This window comes from Magallana gigas, chromosome 5, assembly GCF_963853765.1.
Source record: "Magallana gigas chromosome 5, xbMagGiga1.1, whole genome shotgun sequence".
Lineage (NCBI taxonomy): Eukaryota > Metazoa > Mollusca > Bivalvia > Ostreida > Ostreidae > Magallana > Magallana gigas.
Genome location: NC_088857.1, coordinates 22,022,086 through 22,038,712, shown reverse-complemented (window position 1 = coordinate 22,038,712; position 16,627 = coordinate 22,022,086). Strand labels below are relative to the sequence as shown.

The following is a 16,627-nucleotide window of genomic DNA, read 5'->3' as shown; positions in this document are numbered from 1 at the left end:
GATCATTTTGAAGTTGTAGGACTTTAATATGCCGGGATCGTTGAATCTGATTTTGAACCAACCTTGTGTTCTGTCGCAAGAAAACACATTGGCATCGAAAGTTGCATCATGGTAACGGTATTGAGACCATATAGGACTATGTATTTAAGGACATGTTTCTCATTGAATTGGAAAGTATCATCTTAAGCAACCTGTAATAAAATGTTTCCAATCGATCATTAAATTTCATAGAATTGAAAACCTTGGATATTAATTCTAAGTACAACATTAACCTATAAACCATAGAAATTTATTACATACATGCAATGATATAATCATCATTCCACACTGAGTGCATGCAGATAAATTTACTATAGAAAAAGTACACTATCTCACCTGTATAAAAAGGAGAGAAACAGACGGGGTTTCGATCCAGAAGGTTGCTGGAAATCTTCCGTTTATCCTACATCTACTAGTATTCAATACTTTTCTACTACTTGTAATTGTATTCAATACTATTCTACTACTTCTATAATCTTGTGGGTAATTCTTGGGTAATAAACTACTAATGATCATCCGACCCCCGCTCAGTTCTACGGGCGCTCTTTCTGTGAATTCTATTTTTGTTCATTCGCATTGTATATATATATATATGCATGCCTCTTGACCCAAAGATAATGGCAATGGATGATAGTCGTGAATTTATCATTTTCTCGAATATACTTTTCAGTGTCAAACTATGTACATGCCTTTGTTCAAGTATCAATGTATGAATATGAAGATTCTTGTAATTTGTTTAAATGTTGTTTCTTTTTTTTTATAATTTAAAAGCAGTTTTAATCAACATATTTATTGTCAATTTACGCCCATCATCGAAATTTATTGCTGGTGACACAGTGATTTTACGAATTCATTTTCAAAAAAAAAAATGAATGAGAAAATTAAAGGGAATAAATTTTGGGAATTTCTTTCTGTTCCAATCCTTGGCGAAATAAACCAGTTATATATGGCGGTTGGGTGTGTTGCGGCTTATACAATGAGCAAAATACCTAACTCCGTAACAGGAAGTTTAAATACAAAAATGAACACGTCATATAATTGCAATCAACAGCGAAACAAAATCAGATGCAAATTTTCTTATAAAAATAATTCATTGCATTAAGGGTTCATCAAAAAATATTCACCGATATAAAAGTCTGACTTTTGTGCTTTCCCACTGAAAAATCACTTTTCCCCAAAAATAATATATAATTGAAAGGCTTCAGGTTTATATTGTTTTCGATTTATCAATGTCGACACATTATTTAAATATTAACTCCGTACAAACATGCATATAACATAAGGGGCATTTACGTTAGAAATACCCTTCGATAAAATTTAAAAAATGTGAAATCCTTCAATTTTTGGGAGAAATTGGGCGTTTAATTGACCTATTTTTAAAAACAAATATTTCTTTTTTTATTCTTAAAAACCAGATTTGTCGAAATCGAATGGAAAGTTCGACAAATTGATGACACGGTATCGCTTAGTCCCAGATCCACGACAGACAGGTGATTCTCGTTTCGCATGGACGCACACGTCATAACACAAATATCAAATTCTGCTTCGCACATGGCGTCACTCCGTTAGTCCATTTGGATTTCCCAAACAGTATCGAAGTTTTCTTTCAGGAAGTCAACAGTTATTGGACACGACTGATAACCGTATATTTGAACTTTGCCGTCGAAGAACTCGAAAAAATTGCCCGGATGTCTCTATATTGACGAGAGAAAGGATCAATTGAAGTCACTTGGCGGAGACGATAAAGCGCAGTAAAGCAGGTAAGTTGACTTCGTTTTATTAGCCGCTAAGTTTATTGGTTAGATATACGTGTCTTGAAGATATAGTGCGACATGTTGCATTCATGTAATTAAACGAAAGTCATTACCAGGGATAAATGTACATCTCTAAAGAAACAACTTTTATTAACATTGTATTGGTCTTATTTTTAAATTGATTTTAATTTCCCTGATTATTTGTAGATTACATTAAGCCGCATGTAACAAAAAGGGGCGTAATTTATAATATGATGAATATGCATGTTGAAATTGTAAACTTTGTGTATCATAGAGATTGCACCTTATCACGTCCCATCGCCGTGCTCTTAAAAAAAGCGAGAAACAAGCTGTGTTGACATTTCCTTTGACATCGTTTAAGCTTGTCAATTCACTCGTATTTAGACAATTAGCAACATGTATTTGATGGGTTTTTTGTTTAATTGATATGTAAAGAAAGGTCTCCAGAGAAATTTATTTCTAACGTGTATGACGTAAAAAGGTGAACAGTTGGTAATGTTATTATTAGCTGCGATAATTAATTATCAAAATTAACAAAGTCGTAAGTACAAACGTCGCTTTAAATAGCTAGCTTGAAGAATTGCTATCTCAGCAAATACAGGAAATCTAATTCTTAATCATTTGAATGTTTTATAGTATTACTTATTTTTTGTTCCATCGATTGTTTTTTTTTTTTTCATTTTGAATGTATATATGTAGTGTCAGCAAATTATGCAATCTTTTGAATATTGATTTATTGATTGATTGATTTATTTTGTAGATGGTCAAAGCAAAGATGAGGCCATTGTTTCTATGTTCAGTTATCCTTTATCATGGTAATAATTCATCACAACAGCTCTTAAATCTGTTACGTAATTTGTTTCAGAAACAAGAAAATGTATTGATAGGATTACGAATTTTACAAAAAAAAAATACACTATAGTTCAAGTGCACGTCAAAGTTAAGAATCATGGATGCAAATGATTTCTGTTAATATTATATAAATAGTGCCTGTTTGGGAGGGTAACAGTTGAAATTGACACCCCGAGAAAACCATTGTCAACCGACGCGAAGCGGAGGTTGACAATGGTTTTCGAGGGGTGTCAATTTCAACTGTTATCCTCCCAAACAGGCACTATTTATTTTGTTATACTGAATGTCTTAATTTTTAAGAAAATTTCACTTCTTTTATATAGGAATAACGTGAATTCTACAGCGAACCGTACGCGCATAATTTTCGCGCATGTAATATTTTTTAATGTTACCCGTTGCTAAGTGCGTTGCTAATGCTGAGGGTAATAGAAAGAATTATGTACTGCGTCTTAACCAATCAGATTTCAGTATTTAACATGAAAGTATAACAAAAGTAATTATACCTTCATTTTTTCTTCAAAATTTATTCAAATTAAATATGAATATTTAAGATTTTTAAATTATGATTATAAACAAATATATTTTTACTGCATTATTAATTTAGAGATGTGTATTCACAAGCAAAAACAGGCAAACTTTAACATTGTAAATTTTCAAATGCCACATACCACTGGAGAAATTTGAAAAATGTCCTGTCAAATCATATTTTTTCTTCGTTTCAGGCTTAAAATACTTAATGAATTTAATGTTGCGAGAAAATGCAAAGAACTGCAATAACTATTTGCGTTTAAAAAGCAATTTTTTCCTCATTAATTTAATTCTCGTTTTTTGTCTATAAATCTTTATTTCATACGCATGAAGTTCGTTTGATAAAGACTTCAAAGTTTCGTATTATTATGAGAAAATTGTCGGAAAGGTGAAAGGAAATTGCAATATTTAGGTTCATTTTAAATAGCCTTAATATTAAATTCATATGGTATTTATCAAATCCATTATCTAAAAATTACTTTGATTTTATTATCTTGATTTTTCCTTATTAAAGAGTTTAAGAAAATTTAATGAATTTCAATAATACAAAATTCATTATATGTGGTTTTTATCACGTACATTTTTCGGTGTTCCAACATGAAACATATAGAACATTGACATACAGTTCTACTAATTTAAAGGTTATATTTGATTAAATATTCCCAGTAAAACAAAATGACATTTGTTAGCTACCGTAGAACATATTACTTTTGAAATAATCCTAAATAATAAATCTACAATTCTGATTTTCTGTTGACATTACATATACATGATAAAACCTCACAACATGAATTATTATAACTTACTCTTTTTTATGCAATGAGACATTTCTACCGTGATGAAAATGTTTTAGCATTATTGTTCTGCGATTCTTAACTTCAATTGCACAGGTATTTATACAATCAATTTAGGGGGAAAATCACCAAAAACAAAAAACAAAAGCACAAAAACAAACCTTAAAAACATATGCTTGATAGATTTTGATACTTTAAATCAATGCTAGATCTGATTATACCATATAAACAAATTTCAGTTTTTACACTCGCTGCGTGTCATAAGGTTCAGCGATTTGATGGATATTACAACAATCTAGCTTACCCATCATGGGGAAGTGCGGGTATGTCACTTGTTTTTTTCTTTAAAACTTTGAATTTTTGATCTGAAAGCAAAAAACAAAAAACAAAACAAAAACTTAGCATTGAACCATGAAAGGTATGTTTTATTTTGATTTTTTTCCAACAGGAGAGCCTCTTATTCATAACATATCTACTGCTTACACGGATCTAACATACTTGCCACGCTTGAATGACCTTCCGAGTGCTAGAGAGGTCAGCAGCCTCCTTTTCAGACAGAATTTTGCAAACACGACCGGTCATGAAACGCGAAATGCACTGTTTGCATTTTTTGGTGAGTTTTAAATGTTTATTCCCATTTTTTATCAGGTGAGAGTTATGTATCTTAAATGAGGGACATTGAACCTTAATATCGGACCACCGCGATACCAAAGTCGGTAGATATGAAATTCACAGACACCACGGGTTCGAATCCAGGTCACAATATACATGTACTACTTGGGTCCATTAATTACGCGACAATTCGTCAAAAGTATGATATAATATTAAGCCTTTTCACCAGTTTAAAAAATCAATGCACGTTCTTCAAGTACGCATCGGTACACGAAAGAACCCCTTAGCTACAAAAGTTCCGAATGCTGTTCAAAAGGTTAGACACGCTGGGAGTACGCCCCCATCTGATGACGTCTTTCTGCCAGACAAATATTCCTGTAGTTACGAAAGACGACAAGAACTAATATTGAAATTTAGAGAATGCATTATTCTTAGGGTATCAAACAGACTCAACTTGCTATGGATTTCTTTAAAAAGAATAAAAAAAATTGTGTATAACTGTACTTGTACCTGCCAACTATGTTAGGAGGAATAATATCCATATTAACAATATCAATAAACCCTCCTTTTTTAACATTTAGTTATGGTATCATTTAATATGCAAATACAACAACACTTTGTCATAAACCAAGGTGACAAATAAAACGCAATTTAAGACGTTTCAAAGAAGCAAATTAAACCCAGATTGATTAATGGTTATTCGGAAATAATTATGAATCGGTTTCTATTCACACGAGTAAAACGCACAATAAACATTTTAAAATGTAAATATTCAGAAAAGTTTAAATTCTGTTGAAAAAAAATTTGAAAATTGGTTACTTCTCCTAGACTCTAATCTAATAAAGTAAACTCCAATTCAGTTATATTTGTTTAATTTTTTTACAAGATTTCTCGGTTAAACCTGTATGTTTAAGGTAGTGCATAAAGCCGTCCTCTCCTATGTGAATAAAGATTGCATTTGTACTGATTTAAACGACACGTATATTTGATTATAAGATACAATTTTTTTCTACAGCAAAGATCAATAAATTTGGAATACCATTCTGAAATTATGTGAAACTTACGATCATGACAGAGACTGGATGAATTGTGTACAAATTACCCGTCTGGCCGACTGGATTTTTAAAACATGTTATGAAAAGTATATTAACCAAAAAAAAAACCATATTTCTAATCAAAAAATTTTAATTGTTGGAATGTTCATATTTTCTTTGCCAAGAGATTTCAATAATCAAAGAATTAACCATGACCATCAAGTGTTTGACGTCTTCTCGGGAATATTTGTTGAACAATTTCAACATATCAATTTCAACGTACTTTTTTTTTTATCGGCTCCAATGAAAGTTGGGAATATTGAGTCATAAGTTTAAGCATTGCTATAAATGAACTGATACATATTAGATGAATGTAGTGACTTATATTTCCCCTATCATAAACACACTATATCAATCTACATCAAAGACCACTTTTGAAAAAAAGTACATTATTTTGATTTCGTTCTGACAGATCATCAAATCGTTATGGAAGTGTACACTGTCCTCCAGAATGTGTGTCGGAAATAATTTGGTTCAATTATGAGATCTTTAAAAAAAATTGATTTTCTTCTCATGCTACATTAATGTCAAACAGATGAATTTCTGCAATAAATGAAACATTTGGTCGAGGTGTTTGCATAAAAAGAATCTCAAGTCACCTGAGATTGCTATAGAAAGGTATTCATGACTCGAACTCTTTTTATAACAGGCCAGGTTGTGACGTATGAGATAGTGGACAGTGATGACGTATCTTGTCCGTCCGAGGTCATCTCTGTATCTGTCCCGAAATGTGACGAGGCCTTTGACAGCGCATGTACAGGAAGCGGGGCTATGCCCTATGCAAGAATCAAATACGACACGCGCACGGGACAGTCTCCAAATAACCCAAGAAAACAGGTGTGTGTAATGCATACCAAAAACTTTTAACTCTTATTTTAATTATGAGAAATTATGAATTAAAGTTGATGTTTAAATACTAAATTTGATGGTGGTTAGACTAACTATGTATAGTTTGTTTTTGGTCCTTAGTTATATCTGTTTCTGTAGATTATATGTAAATGGATCTGGCCCCACCGTCACTAAAATTTTCGAATCATGCACACAACTCAGTCCTGAACTCAAATTCTTAAAAGAAAAGTGCATAAATTTGAGGTCAGACTTGAGGAAATTTGGATGCGGCGGGGCCAGTTGATATATTTATTGCATCTTAATATTGTATTCATGGCTACGATGTTGTCCAGGTTGATTTTGTCCATAGCTAATATATTAGTTTTCCCCCAGTAGATTAACGCAGCCAGTAGTTATATTGATGGCAGCTTTGTTTACGGGAAAACCGGAGTCCGAGCCAGCTACCTACGTCATCAAGGAACAGGAAAACTAGCGTCCTTGGACTTGTGGGAGAAATTTCCGGTCCTGAATACAGTCAGACTTCCGTTCTTAACGTTTCCAAACAAAGATGACAAAACTACAAATCCGGAGACATTGTGGAGTAAGTAAACATGGCTTGGTTCCCCATCAATCGGTATTTGTGTGATTCATCTTGGGTTTTGTCCTGTAAGCGCCATTAGCCTAAGACTAACGACCGTCAGACCTGCAAGAAAACATTTACAATTCAGTATACGTGATAAAATGGCACCTTCTAACATATCTTTTCAAGGACATTTTTTTTTTCTTTTTTTTTGGCTTTACTATTGACTGACAGAAAATCAAGACTACCTAAAATCAATTATTCAGATTGGCAATTCGGCATCTTAATATGGTTTAAGATCTTGTTTATGCCGAATTGTCATATTGATTTTGAAATATGTTTAAAGCTTTTTTTAGCTGTGTTAAATGTTCGATATTGCACCACTTTTAAGTCCAGCACTTCTTTGACTTAATCATTGATGCAGTGATTTGTTGTTGTTGTTTTTTTGGGTTTTTTTTTTTTACTATCTGGTATTTGAGACCCGGTCAATTCACCCTAATTACTTCAACGTTATCAGCCACCGCTCAGTCTAAAACTGTTCATTAACATTCTTCTGATGATTAAAGGGATTTTTGTATAAAAAGGAAAAACTACCAAAATATTGAGGTCACTTAACCGCAGACTAAATACAACGACTTTTTTTTATATTTGTTATGAATTTTTTATTAATTGGAGAATTTTTAATGTCTGCTTCTTTACACAAATTGCAAATATTTCTTGTGCCAGAATGTGTCAAAATGTAAACTCCAACCTCCCTTTAATTATTTTCTTAAAGTTTAGTTTGTGACATTTTGGAGATATGATTTAAATTCAGTACAGTAAGATCTAGTTATTCAAATTAATTAACATTGATTATTGTAAAAACGGGAGTTGTTCTTAAGTTGAAATACTTAGTCTAATGATATTTGTATGTAATTAAAAGATGAAAGCGTTTACATTCATATTACAAAATTTCATTCATATTAAATATATATGCTATATCATTTATAACGCATCAATCCTATTATCATTTTCTAATAATTCTTAAATCACACAAAGACGTAGTAATTATATTCATAATTTATATTACGGAATAGAATAAACGTATTTCTTTTTTGCCTTTTTTATATTTTTAACCGGGTTTTCCAACGGAAAAATCCGGTTATTAAAATGGTGAAAATGGCGGGCGGGCGGGCGGGCGGGCGGGCGGCTGCCAAAAGGGTACCCTCATTGTATGGATAACTCCTCCTACAGTTTTCAAGATAGGAAGTTGTTCTTTTGCAGATCAATTGTACATATATTAGAGGTGTGCATATTGCTAGGATTTTGATTTCTGATTATTTATGAAAAAAATACCAGCTTTTGAACTTAGTCATTTTTTGGCAAAATATTGCATATAGGGTACCCTCTTTGTACGGATAACTCCTCCTACAGTTTTCAAGATAGGAAGTTGTTCTTTTGCAGATCAATTGTACATATATCAGAGGTGTGCATATTGCTAGGATTTTGATTTCTGATTATTTATGAAAAAAATACCAGCTTTTGAACTTAGTCATTTTTTGGCAAAAAATTGCCTATAGGGTACCCTCATTGTACGGATAACTCCTCCTACAGTTTTCAAGATAGGAAGTTGTTCTTTTGCAGATCAATTGTACATATATCAGAGGTGTGCAATTGCTAGGATTTTGATTTCTGATTATTTATGAAAAAAATACCAGCTTTTGAACTTAGTCATTTTTTGGCAAAAAATTGCATAAAGGGGAACCTTATTGTATGGATAACTCCTCCTACAGTTTTCAAGATAGGAAGTTGTTCTTTTGCAGATCAATTGTACATATATCAGAGGTATGCATATTGCTAGGATTTAGATTTCCGATAATTTATGAAAAAAATACCAGCTTTTGAACATAGTCATTTTTTGGCAAAATATTGCATATAGGGTACCCTCTTTGTAAGGATAACTCCTCCTACAGTTTTCAAGATAGGAAGTTGTTCTTTTGCAGATCAATTGTACATATATCAGAGGTACCGGTATGCATATTGCTAGGATTTTGATTTCTGATTATTTATGAAAAAAAATACCAGCTTTTGAACTTAGTCATTTTTTGGCAAAATATTGCATATAGGGTACCCTTTCACCTTATCCATTTCACTGGATACGGGTTGACATGGATTATGGATACAGTTCACATAAAAGAAAACCCGGTTTGCTGTCACATTGACAGCTTTTCACTTGTTTCTTTATAATTTGCCAATTTTAGATAAATATCACAAACATTATTTTATTTCAAGCTACATATAGATCCTAATAGAATGTTTTAATAAATAACGATAATGATTACTGAAAAGAAGTTTACATGGCCTTTCATCTACTAGAAATTTCCACTTCATAGACATAAGCTTTATAAGTCGTAACAGTTAGATATTATTGTGCGTGTAATGTAATTGCAATTGAATGGTGGAAATACATCATTTTTTAAACTATTAGGTCTCAATGCGGTAAAAAATTGAATGAAGCTTTATCAAGTGACCATGGTTTTATAAGACTTAAAAATACTTAAAAGTAGTAACACATATTGTATGTATGATATGAATTCGTGGCTAATTATTGTCGCTGTGTAGCTCGTCCTCGATGTATTGATGCATGATATAATTTACAGGTTCTGCATGATCATGAAGAGGTGGTGAAAATCGATATTTTTTTTTAATTAATCCAAACTTGAAATTGTTGGCAGTAATTGCCGACTGATGTGTTAAATGATTTCTAAAAGCCAACCTACTTCTGTTCTATACAGGATTTGGTGACAGCCACGTGTACGAGAATCCAGCTCTTCTGTCTTTTGGGGTCCTTTTCTTCCGCTATCACAACGCTCTTGTGCAGAAAATCACGCGCCTAAACACCAACACGACCTCAGCTGTAGATGTATTTTACAAGGCGCGCCAATGGCTTATTGCATCAATACAGGTCGGTAACAAGCTGCTACCCCCACCCCCACCCCCAAAAAAAAAACCAATTTGAAAAATAATTAAATGATACCGATCATATTTTGATGCCAAACTGGCTTAATTATAATAATATGATAGGGGTTTCTATTATTTTTGAGGAACATTTTTGAAAAAAAAATTGATTTGTATTTATTATATTTAGAATATCATTATGTACGAATGGCTTCCCAAACTTCTGAATGCGCCAGTTCCGCCATATGAGGGTTACCGTGGCAACCTGGAACCCGGGATCACCTCAGTGTTCGATGCAGCAGCAATTCGATACATACTAACCCTTATTCCTATGGGAATTCGAATTCTGTAAGGACTTCGCAATTGCTTTCATTTCATCGTCTGAGCACTTACGTGACCTTTAATGGCCATGTTTAACATATCTTTTAATATGAGACACGTTTTTTATTAACAATTCTGGGAAATATTTTTGTGGCCTCAAATATTTGTTTTTTTCAAATGTTTGATTCAGATGTTTTCAATAATTTTGATTGATGAATCTTTATTGTAGAGATGAGAAATGTAGCTCGGAAAACAATGTACGGCTGTGTACTTCGTATTTCGATTCCCAGGTAAATGTCCTTAAGGTCGTGTTCAAGGTCAAGCACCTATGGATACGGTTCAAATCTATTCTTTACATCTTTTACATCAAATAAATATTATTGATTTAGCACCCTGCAAAACTATATGCGCAAAATAAAACAAAAACAGGCTGGGTTGTTTTTTGTTTCAGCATAATGATATTGAATCTTAATTAGTTATCAAACATCAAAATGACATGATTAAATGTTATTTTTTTTGTAAAAGATCGAAAAGCCACCAAAAACCGTGTAATTTAATATGTTAAATACAAACATGGTTTTTTGAAGGTCCTTTGAATTTTCAAATTGTTTACTTTACTAATATAAAATGTTTAAGAACTTTGAATCATACTGGCAGTCTTTGGTAGTAAACTCAAATCGAAAACAAAAACCTATTATCTAAAATCTAGGTGAAATCTCAATTTTCCATGCACTGTACTCAATCGCCTGCCAGCCACAGAGTTATCATTTAGACGCAAAGCTTGCGAAAACCCTAATGCAAAATTCTTGTAGCCTTAGTTTTGATCTATTTACTTATTAAAAATGATTACACAATTTGCAGAAAATCCTAACTAAAAATGAGCATGCTTTTGAGGATGCGATGCGAGGCATGCTTTACCAGGCTGCGGAAAAAGAGGACATGCAAATTGTGCCTGATATTCTTGGTAATTAGGTTTTAATTAATCATTACGGTGAATGATAATTCATTTTTGAAACAATTTCACCTCACACCTCCCAAATTGATGTGTTTACCCAACTTGCATTATTTCGTCAAGCGACACATAACTTACGATGCTCTTTAGTCAAACCCGTCTCACCTTATATTGTCTGAGTGTATTTTGAGTACTTTGATTCTCTTATCAAAATGACAGGGATCATAAACACATTTGCATGCTTTTTACAAAATGAATAAAAAATTAATTTAGATGACGTCCATCAGCATCTTCTAATTCAATACACATACATGTAGTACATGTAATTAATATAAGCTGTATCATTGAAAAATTTCAAAGATTCTCCTCACCGGATATAATCTTTCGTTTCTATGACAATGTAGACAAGTATTTTGGACCTCTACACTATTCACGCGTGGACCACGTGGCCTACACTATCATGAAGGGAAGAGATTACGGACTCCCGGATTACAACACAGTCAGGGAACAGATCGGTCTTCGCCGTATGAAAAGCTTTGAGGAGATCAACCCAAGACTGGCTCAAGAGAATCCATCGGTACAAAAATTTATAATCAGTTTGATATATTAGTAAAATATTATCCTCCTAAATCTAAATTTTCTTACTACGTTTATTTACAAAATTGGTTTATGAAATTAAAATTCTTAATGAAATCAATCAATCGATCAGTAAATGAATCAATCAATCAATTATTCATACAATCAGTTTACCACCAAGTTATTCAAATGTTTTTTCTTCATTCTTCGTTTTTGCTAGCATAAAATGTAACATATTACTTCATCTTTCAGTTATTTAACAAGACTCGGCAGCTATATGGCGACATTGACAAGTTGGACGTGTTTGTGGGAGGGATGCTGGAGACCGGTGACGGCCCGGGGGAGTTGTTCACCGCCATACTACAGAACCAGTTCTACAACATACGACACGGCGACTGGTTCTGGTTTGAGAACACCAAATCCAAGTGAGACTTCCTAAGAGATCGTTGCTTAAGCATTCTCAATATCATGAGAATGCAATAACGATAATATTTGATTTAAAAAGAGGGGTTTTGAAATATAAATGCAATACCTGATTCAGCCCGCTATAAATTTATTAAATCAAAACCTGAAAGCGATTTTGTTTGGAGTTTGTTTACAAGCGGAAACCTTTTCTGGCACCAAGTGCATGTAGGTGCAGAAATCGTGATCCCATACACAACTTTTTAACCTTTTATTTAGCTGATGTCTAAAGTTAGAGTACATTATACAGTATATTGAATACTTTGATTTCAGTATTTATAAATTCTTTCTTCCAGACTCTTTACAGAGGAAGAGATAGAGGAAATCAGAAACATAACACTATCTGACATATTGCTTGCTACAAAGACATTAGAAAAGCAACACGTCCCTAGAGATGCATTTTCTATCCACAATCGTATGTTGTTGAACTATATCAAAATGTAATTAATTGATAAATTGTAAAATTGAAAAACTTTTATTTAATATTCAATCTAGTGGAAAGACTCTTTTCCAATTTTGATTATAATAAAACATATTGTTATAGATTTAAGATAAGAAAAATTTTATTCCAATTTCACAAACTTTCTGAAAGCTACCTCACTGTAGTATAGTTTTCCTTGTTTTATTTTTTTAATCATCTTTCTGTTTGCAGTGTCTGGGTGCAGCTCAGCATATCTTGATGTGGACAACTTGGAGTCTTGTCCTGATCACCATGGCTACGATTACTTCAAGGGGAGCGAACTGTCGTTCATCATATTGTGGACATGCTTTGGAGTCATTCCATTTGGTAAGTTAAATCATCAATAACACACTGGTGTATTTCAGAATATTAATTCAACTATTTTAACTTTTTCAACTATTTTAAGAAATGAAACAAAACCTGCTAGAGAACAAAAAAAAAGCGCATATTTTAAATAATATGCCCGATTGGGGTTTTTTTTCATTTAGTGTGCATTTTGTCCGCCTACGCCGCAGCGAAATGCAGGAAATGGAAACACTCAAACGAAGTACGAAAAATGCAAACCAAGACAGCTAAAAGAGACAGCAGAAATAGTGTGTCAGGTATGTATATATATATATATATATATATATATATATATATATATATATATATATATATATAATATATATATATATATATATATATATATATATATATATATATATATATATATATATATATATATATATATATATATATATATATAATTATCAATATTTTTAATTAACTTTCAACGCATTGTTCAGACCATAGAATTAGTCCGAATGACGTTAAGGAAGTTATACATGTATATGTTTGACAGTGTTTATTTTGAAATTTCATCATTTTCTCTGTTCCCTTAAAAACTCACTGACTGTTCATATGCAACAACCATAGGTCATTAAGGTCTTCCGTTTCCAACGGAAGACCTTACTATTATTCTGAAAAATTTTCAAATTTCTTATTATTTTTTTTTTTCTTCTAGACGCCAACTTTGATCCTTAATATCTCACTCGTTTGTTCACCGTTTGTTTTGAAATTTTCAGGACTGATAACATGCCGCGTGATGTTGTCGTTGCATATTTTAGTTGAGGAAAATCCCCATCCGGTTTTGAGTTATTCCCCTTTTAGTAAAATTTAACGACTTCTTTTGTCCAGGGGGGTTTAGCTATAACGATGACTGGCAGAGTCTCAAAGATGGGCTGGTTTGGAAGCTAATACATTGAATTTGTGCGAGATATATTTTATTTATTATTTAAATGCAAATAAAAGGGGTGGTATAGATGTTGAAACAAAGGTACGAAAAAAATTCAAAAAAATTCGCGTATTTTCCATGTTAGTTTTCTACCTGATAAAAATTTGTTATAACATGTTATTTAAAAGATCTTGGTCTTACCAAGACCTTTCATTTGGTATACAGAAAAAGGGGCTGGCCCCTATAATTAGGGAGTTAGATGCGTCAAAAGTTTCTTGTCAATAACTTGTAAAGGAATAAAAATTTCTAATGCATTATTGAAGCAAAGTTGTAAAGAAATTAATTTTAAATCCTTCCGTGGTATTCAATTTAATGTTTTCGTAATTTATAGCCAGTATTTGCAGAAACAATTGTTGTCAGTTCGGTCCATTTTTGTGGGGGTGCGCACGTTTAGGAGGTTATGAAAGGGCTTTTTGTAATGCACTAACTGCTACATGCAGCGCGCAAAAATAATTCTACATAAAATTCCCAAATGTTTTTATTCATATGTACATATTCATTTCATAAAGATGAACGTCTTTGACCTTATTTTTGTTGTTTGTTTCATAACTGTGCCCCTTTCTATATTTAGATGCATTACGAGACTCAGGTAACCGATCGATAGAAGAGTCGCTAGCTGTATTCAGGCCGTCGCCTTGACGACAGTGCATATGCTTGTAGAGCTGGACGTACACATGTTTAACGCCCCACTGTTTTACTGTAACAGAGACATTTTGAATTGTTTCAGTACTGGGAGATGTGTTAATAAAATGGTTCGAATGCATGGTAATTAAACTCAACTTTTCTACAGTACGTATACACGGCCGTCATATAAAGCACAGTGTGTATTACTGACATGACAAATGTACGCTGGCAATTTAAACGAACGCGGGATTGCTCCCGATAGAACATTTCTTTTAAAGCAAAACAAAATACTGATTTCCAATGGATATAATATTATCATCGTGGAGATGATTTTAAAAAGTGAACTTAATATTCGTATACGATAATATTTGAATCCAAAGCCGCTATTTTTAAGTAACGGTTATTAGGGATATTAATTATGACTTGCCCCGCGTTTCACGTTTTTTACTTGCAATGCATCTACAAACGAAAATACCAAACAACCTTCGGCAGCAATTTATAAATTATTTATTACATACTAGTACACAATATTAAAGAGATAATTAAATAAATTGTGCTTTATAATTGTACTCGCTATCTTCCGTGGAAATAATGGCATGGAAAAAATGTTGTTCAATGTTCATCAAAAACGATGTAGCCTTAGCAATCGAAAATAATTAACAAACTGTATATTGATAGATTGACACATTAACAAACATTCAGACCCGCAATGTATTTTTTGCAAATTCTATAAAATGTAGACTCAGTAAGTGAATTTTTCCGTTTGGGGTATTTTGAATCACATGTGTACGCTATGTGTACATGTACATATAGATTAATAGCCATATAGATAAACACTTTCAGTGTTGAATTTTTAAAAGATATTTTGTACATGCAAAGCAATGCAATGCAAGGGCTATTAAATTCGAACAATGTACATACGGTAGGGATCGAACTGATACTGGTTCTGCTTGTTCTACAAACAGTGAATGAAATGCGAAGTATTAGGGTGTTATTTTTTAAACAAATAAGTATTGCTCTCTTGAAACCTTGCATTACTGAACAAAGTATTTCATCGGAAGCATTATTAGTTACCTTAGCTGCATATATGGAATTTAAAAAATGGGGAAATTTGAAAATCCTAATCCGTAGGTGGGAGGGGGTATTTACATTTTAACTTCAATTTAATTCAATTAGAATTACTTTATTTTTTGGTTCCATTTATTACATGCTCCGACAAAAGTGAAAGATCCATGATATCTCTATTTATTATATGACCAGTTAAGAAAATAGAGTGGGTAAGACCATCTACACATCATGTGCTCTTGCCTAACTTGGACTCGCCCACTAATCGGTGAGCCAAAATTATGAATGAGACGTATTATGGCGCGAAGTCTTTCTTTACCATTCACGCAACAGCTGAGATCTCAGATAGATCCATCGGCATAGATCCATTGGGAGGGTGTCAACTAATAACTACATATATTATACTTTGGATTGAATGTTTTAGAAGAAATCTATCCAATTAACATACACACTTAATTGACTAGCAATTGTTTGATGTACATTTACATTTGTACACGCGAGTGAAACCCTTTTCCAGATGAATGAAATCGCCCAATTGATCGAAAATCGGGTCACACGTACCCCACTTCGGCGATTTACTTGTACGTAGCCCCTCCAGTAAATATTCCAATTATATGAATTTATATTTGTTTTAATTAATCCAAACTGATGATTCTTTGTTAATGATGATAATCCAACACCAACTATTACTTACATTGTACTACTTAGACAATGTGTATCATCTTGTTGCGATGACACCTCCCTCTTTTTTTTTTGACCTTTCAAATATGGCAATCTATTTTTAAATCAGGATTACACACGTGCAATGTGAAAAGCCCTTTTAATTGAACACTCTTGCTCATTGTTGCTTAT

At 32.7% G+C, this 16,627-nt stretch overlaps 1 protein-coding gene across 7 annotated transcripts in view; it reads left to right on the top strand.

Moving 5' to 3' along the window:
* Positions 1-16,627, top strand: part of LOC105331097 (dual oxidase) — a 42,693-nt gene that overhangs the window by 14,254 nt on the left and 11,812 nt on the right. For 5 of the 7 annotated variants that reach the window (XM_066084298.1, XM_066084301.1, XM_066084303.1 and 2 more), the window contains 15 exons: positions 1,650-1,799; positions 2,575-2,629; positions 4,228-4,311; positions 4,437-4,601; positions 6,344-6,531; positions 6,919-7,123; positions 9,877-10,046; positions 10,230-10,387; positions 10,590-10,650; positions 11,222-11,324; positions 11,717-11,889; positions 12,141-12,313; positions 12,647-12,765; positions 13,003-13,137; positions 13,299-13,412. In XM_066084298.1, the coding sequence (XP_065940370.1) occupies positions 2,575-2,629; positions 4,228-4,311; positions 4,437-4,601; positions 6,344-6,531; positions 6,919-7,123; positions 9,877-10,046; positions 10,230-10,387; positions 10,590-10,650; positions 11,222-11,324; positions 11,717-11,889; positions 12,141-12,313; positions 12,647-12,765; positions 13,003-13,137; positions 13,299-13,412 (1,903 nt within the window). In that variant the 5' untranslated portion in view covers positions 1,650-1,799. Of the gene's footprint in view, positions 1-1,454; positions 1,530-1,649; positions 1,800-2,574; positions 2,630-4,227; positions 4,312-4,436; positions 4,602-6,343; positions 6,532-6,918; positions 7,124-9,876; positions 10,047-10,229; positions 10,388-10,589; positions 10,651-11,221; positions 11,325-11,716; positions 11,890-12,140; positions 12,314-12,646; positions 12,766-13,002; positions 13,138-13,298; positions 13,413-16,627 lie in introns of all 7 variants that reach the window. The other 2 variants (XM_066084299.1, XM_066084300.1) reach the window with 1 other exon arrangement.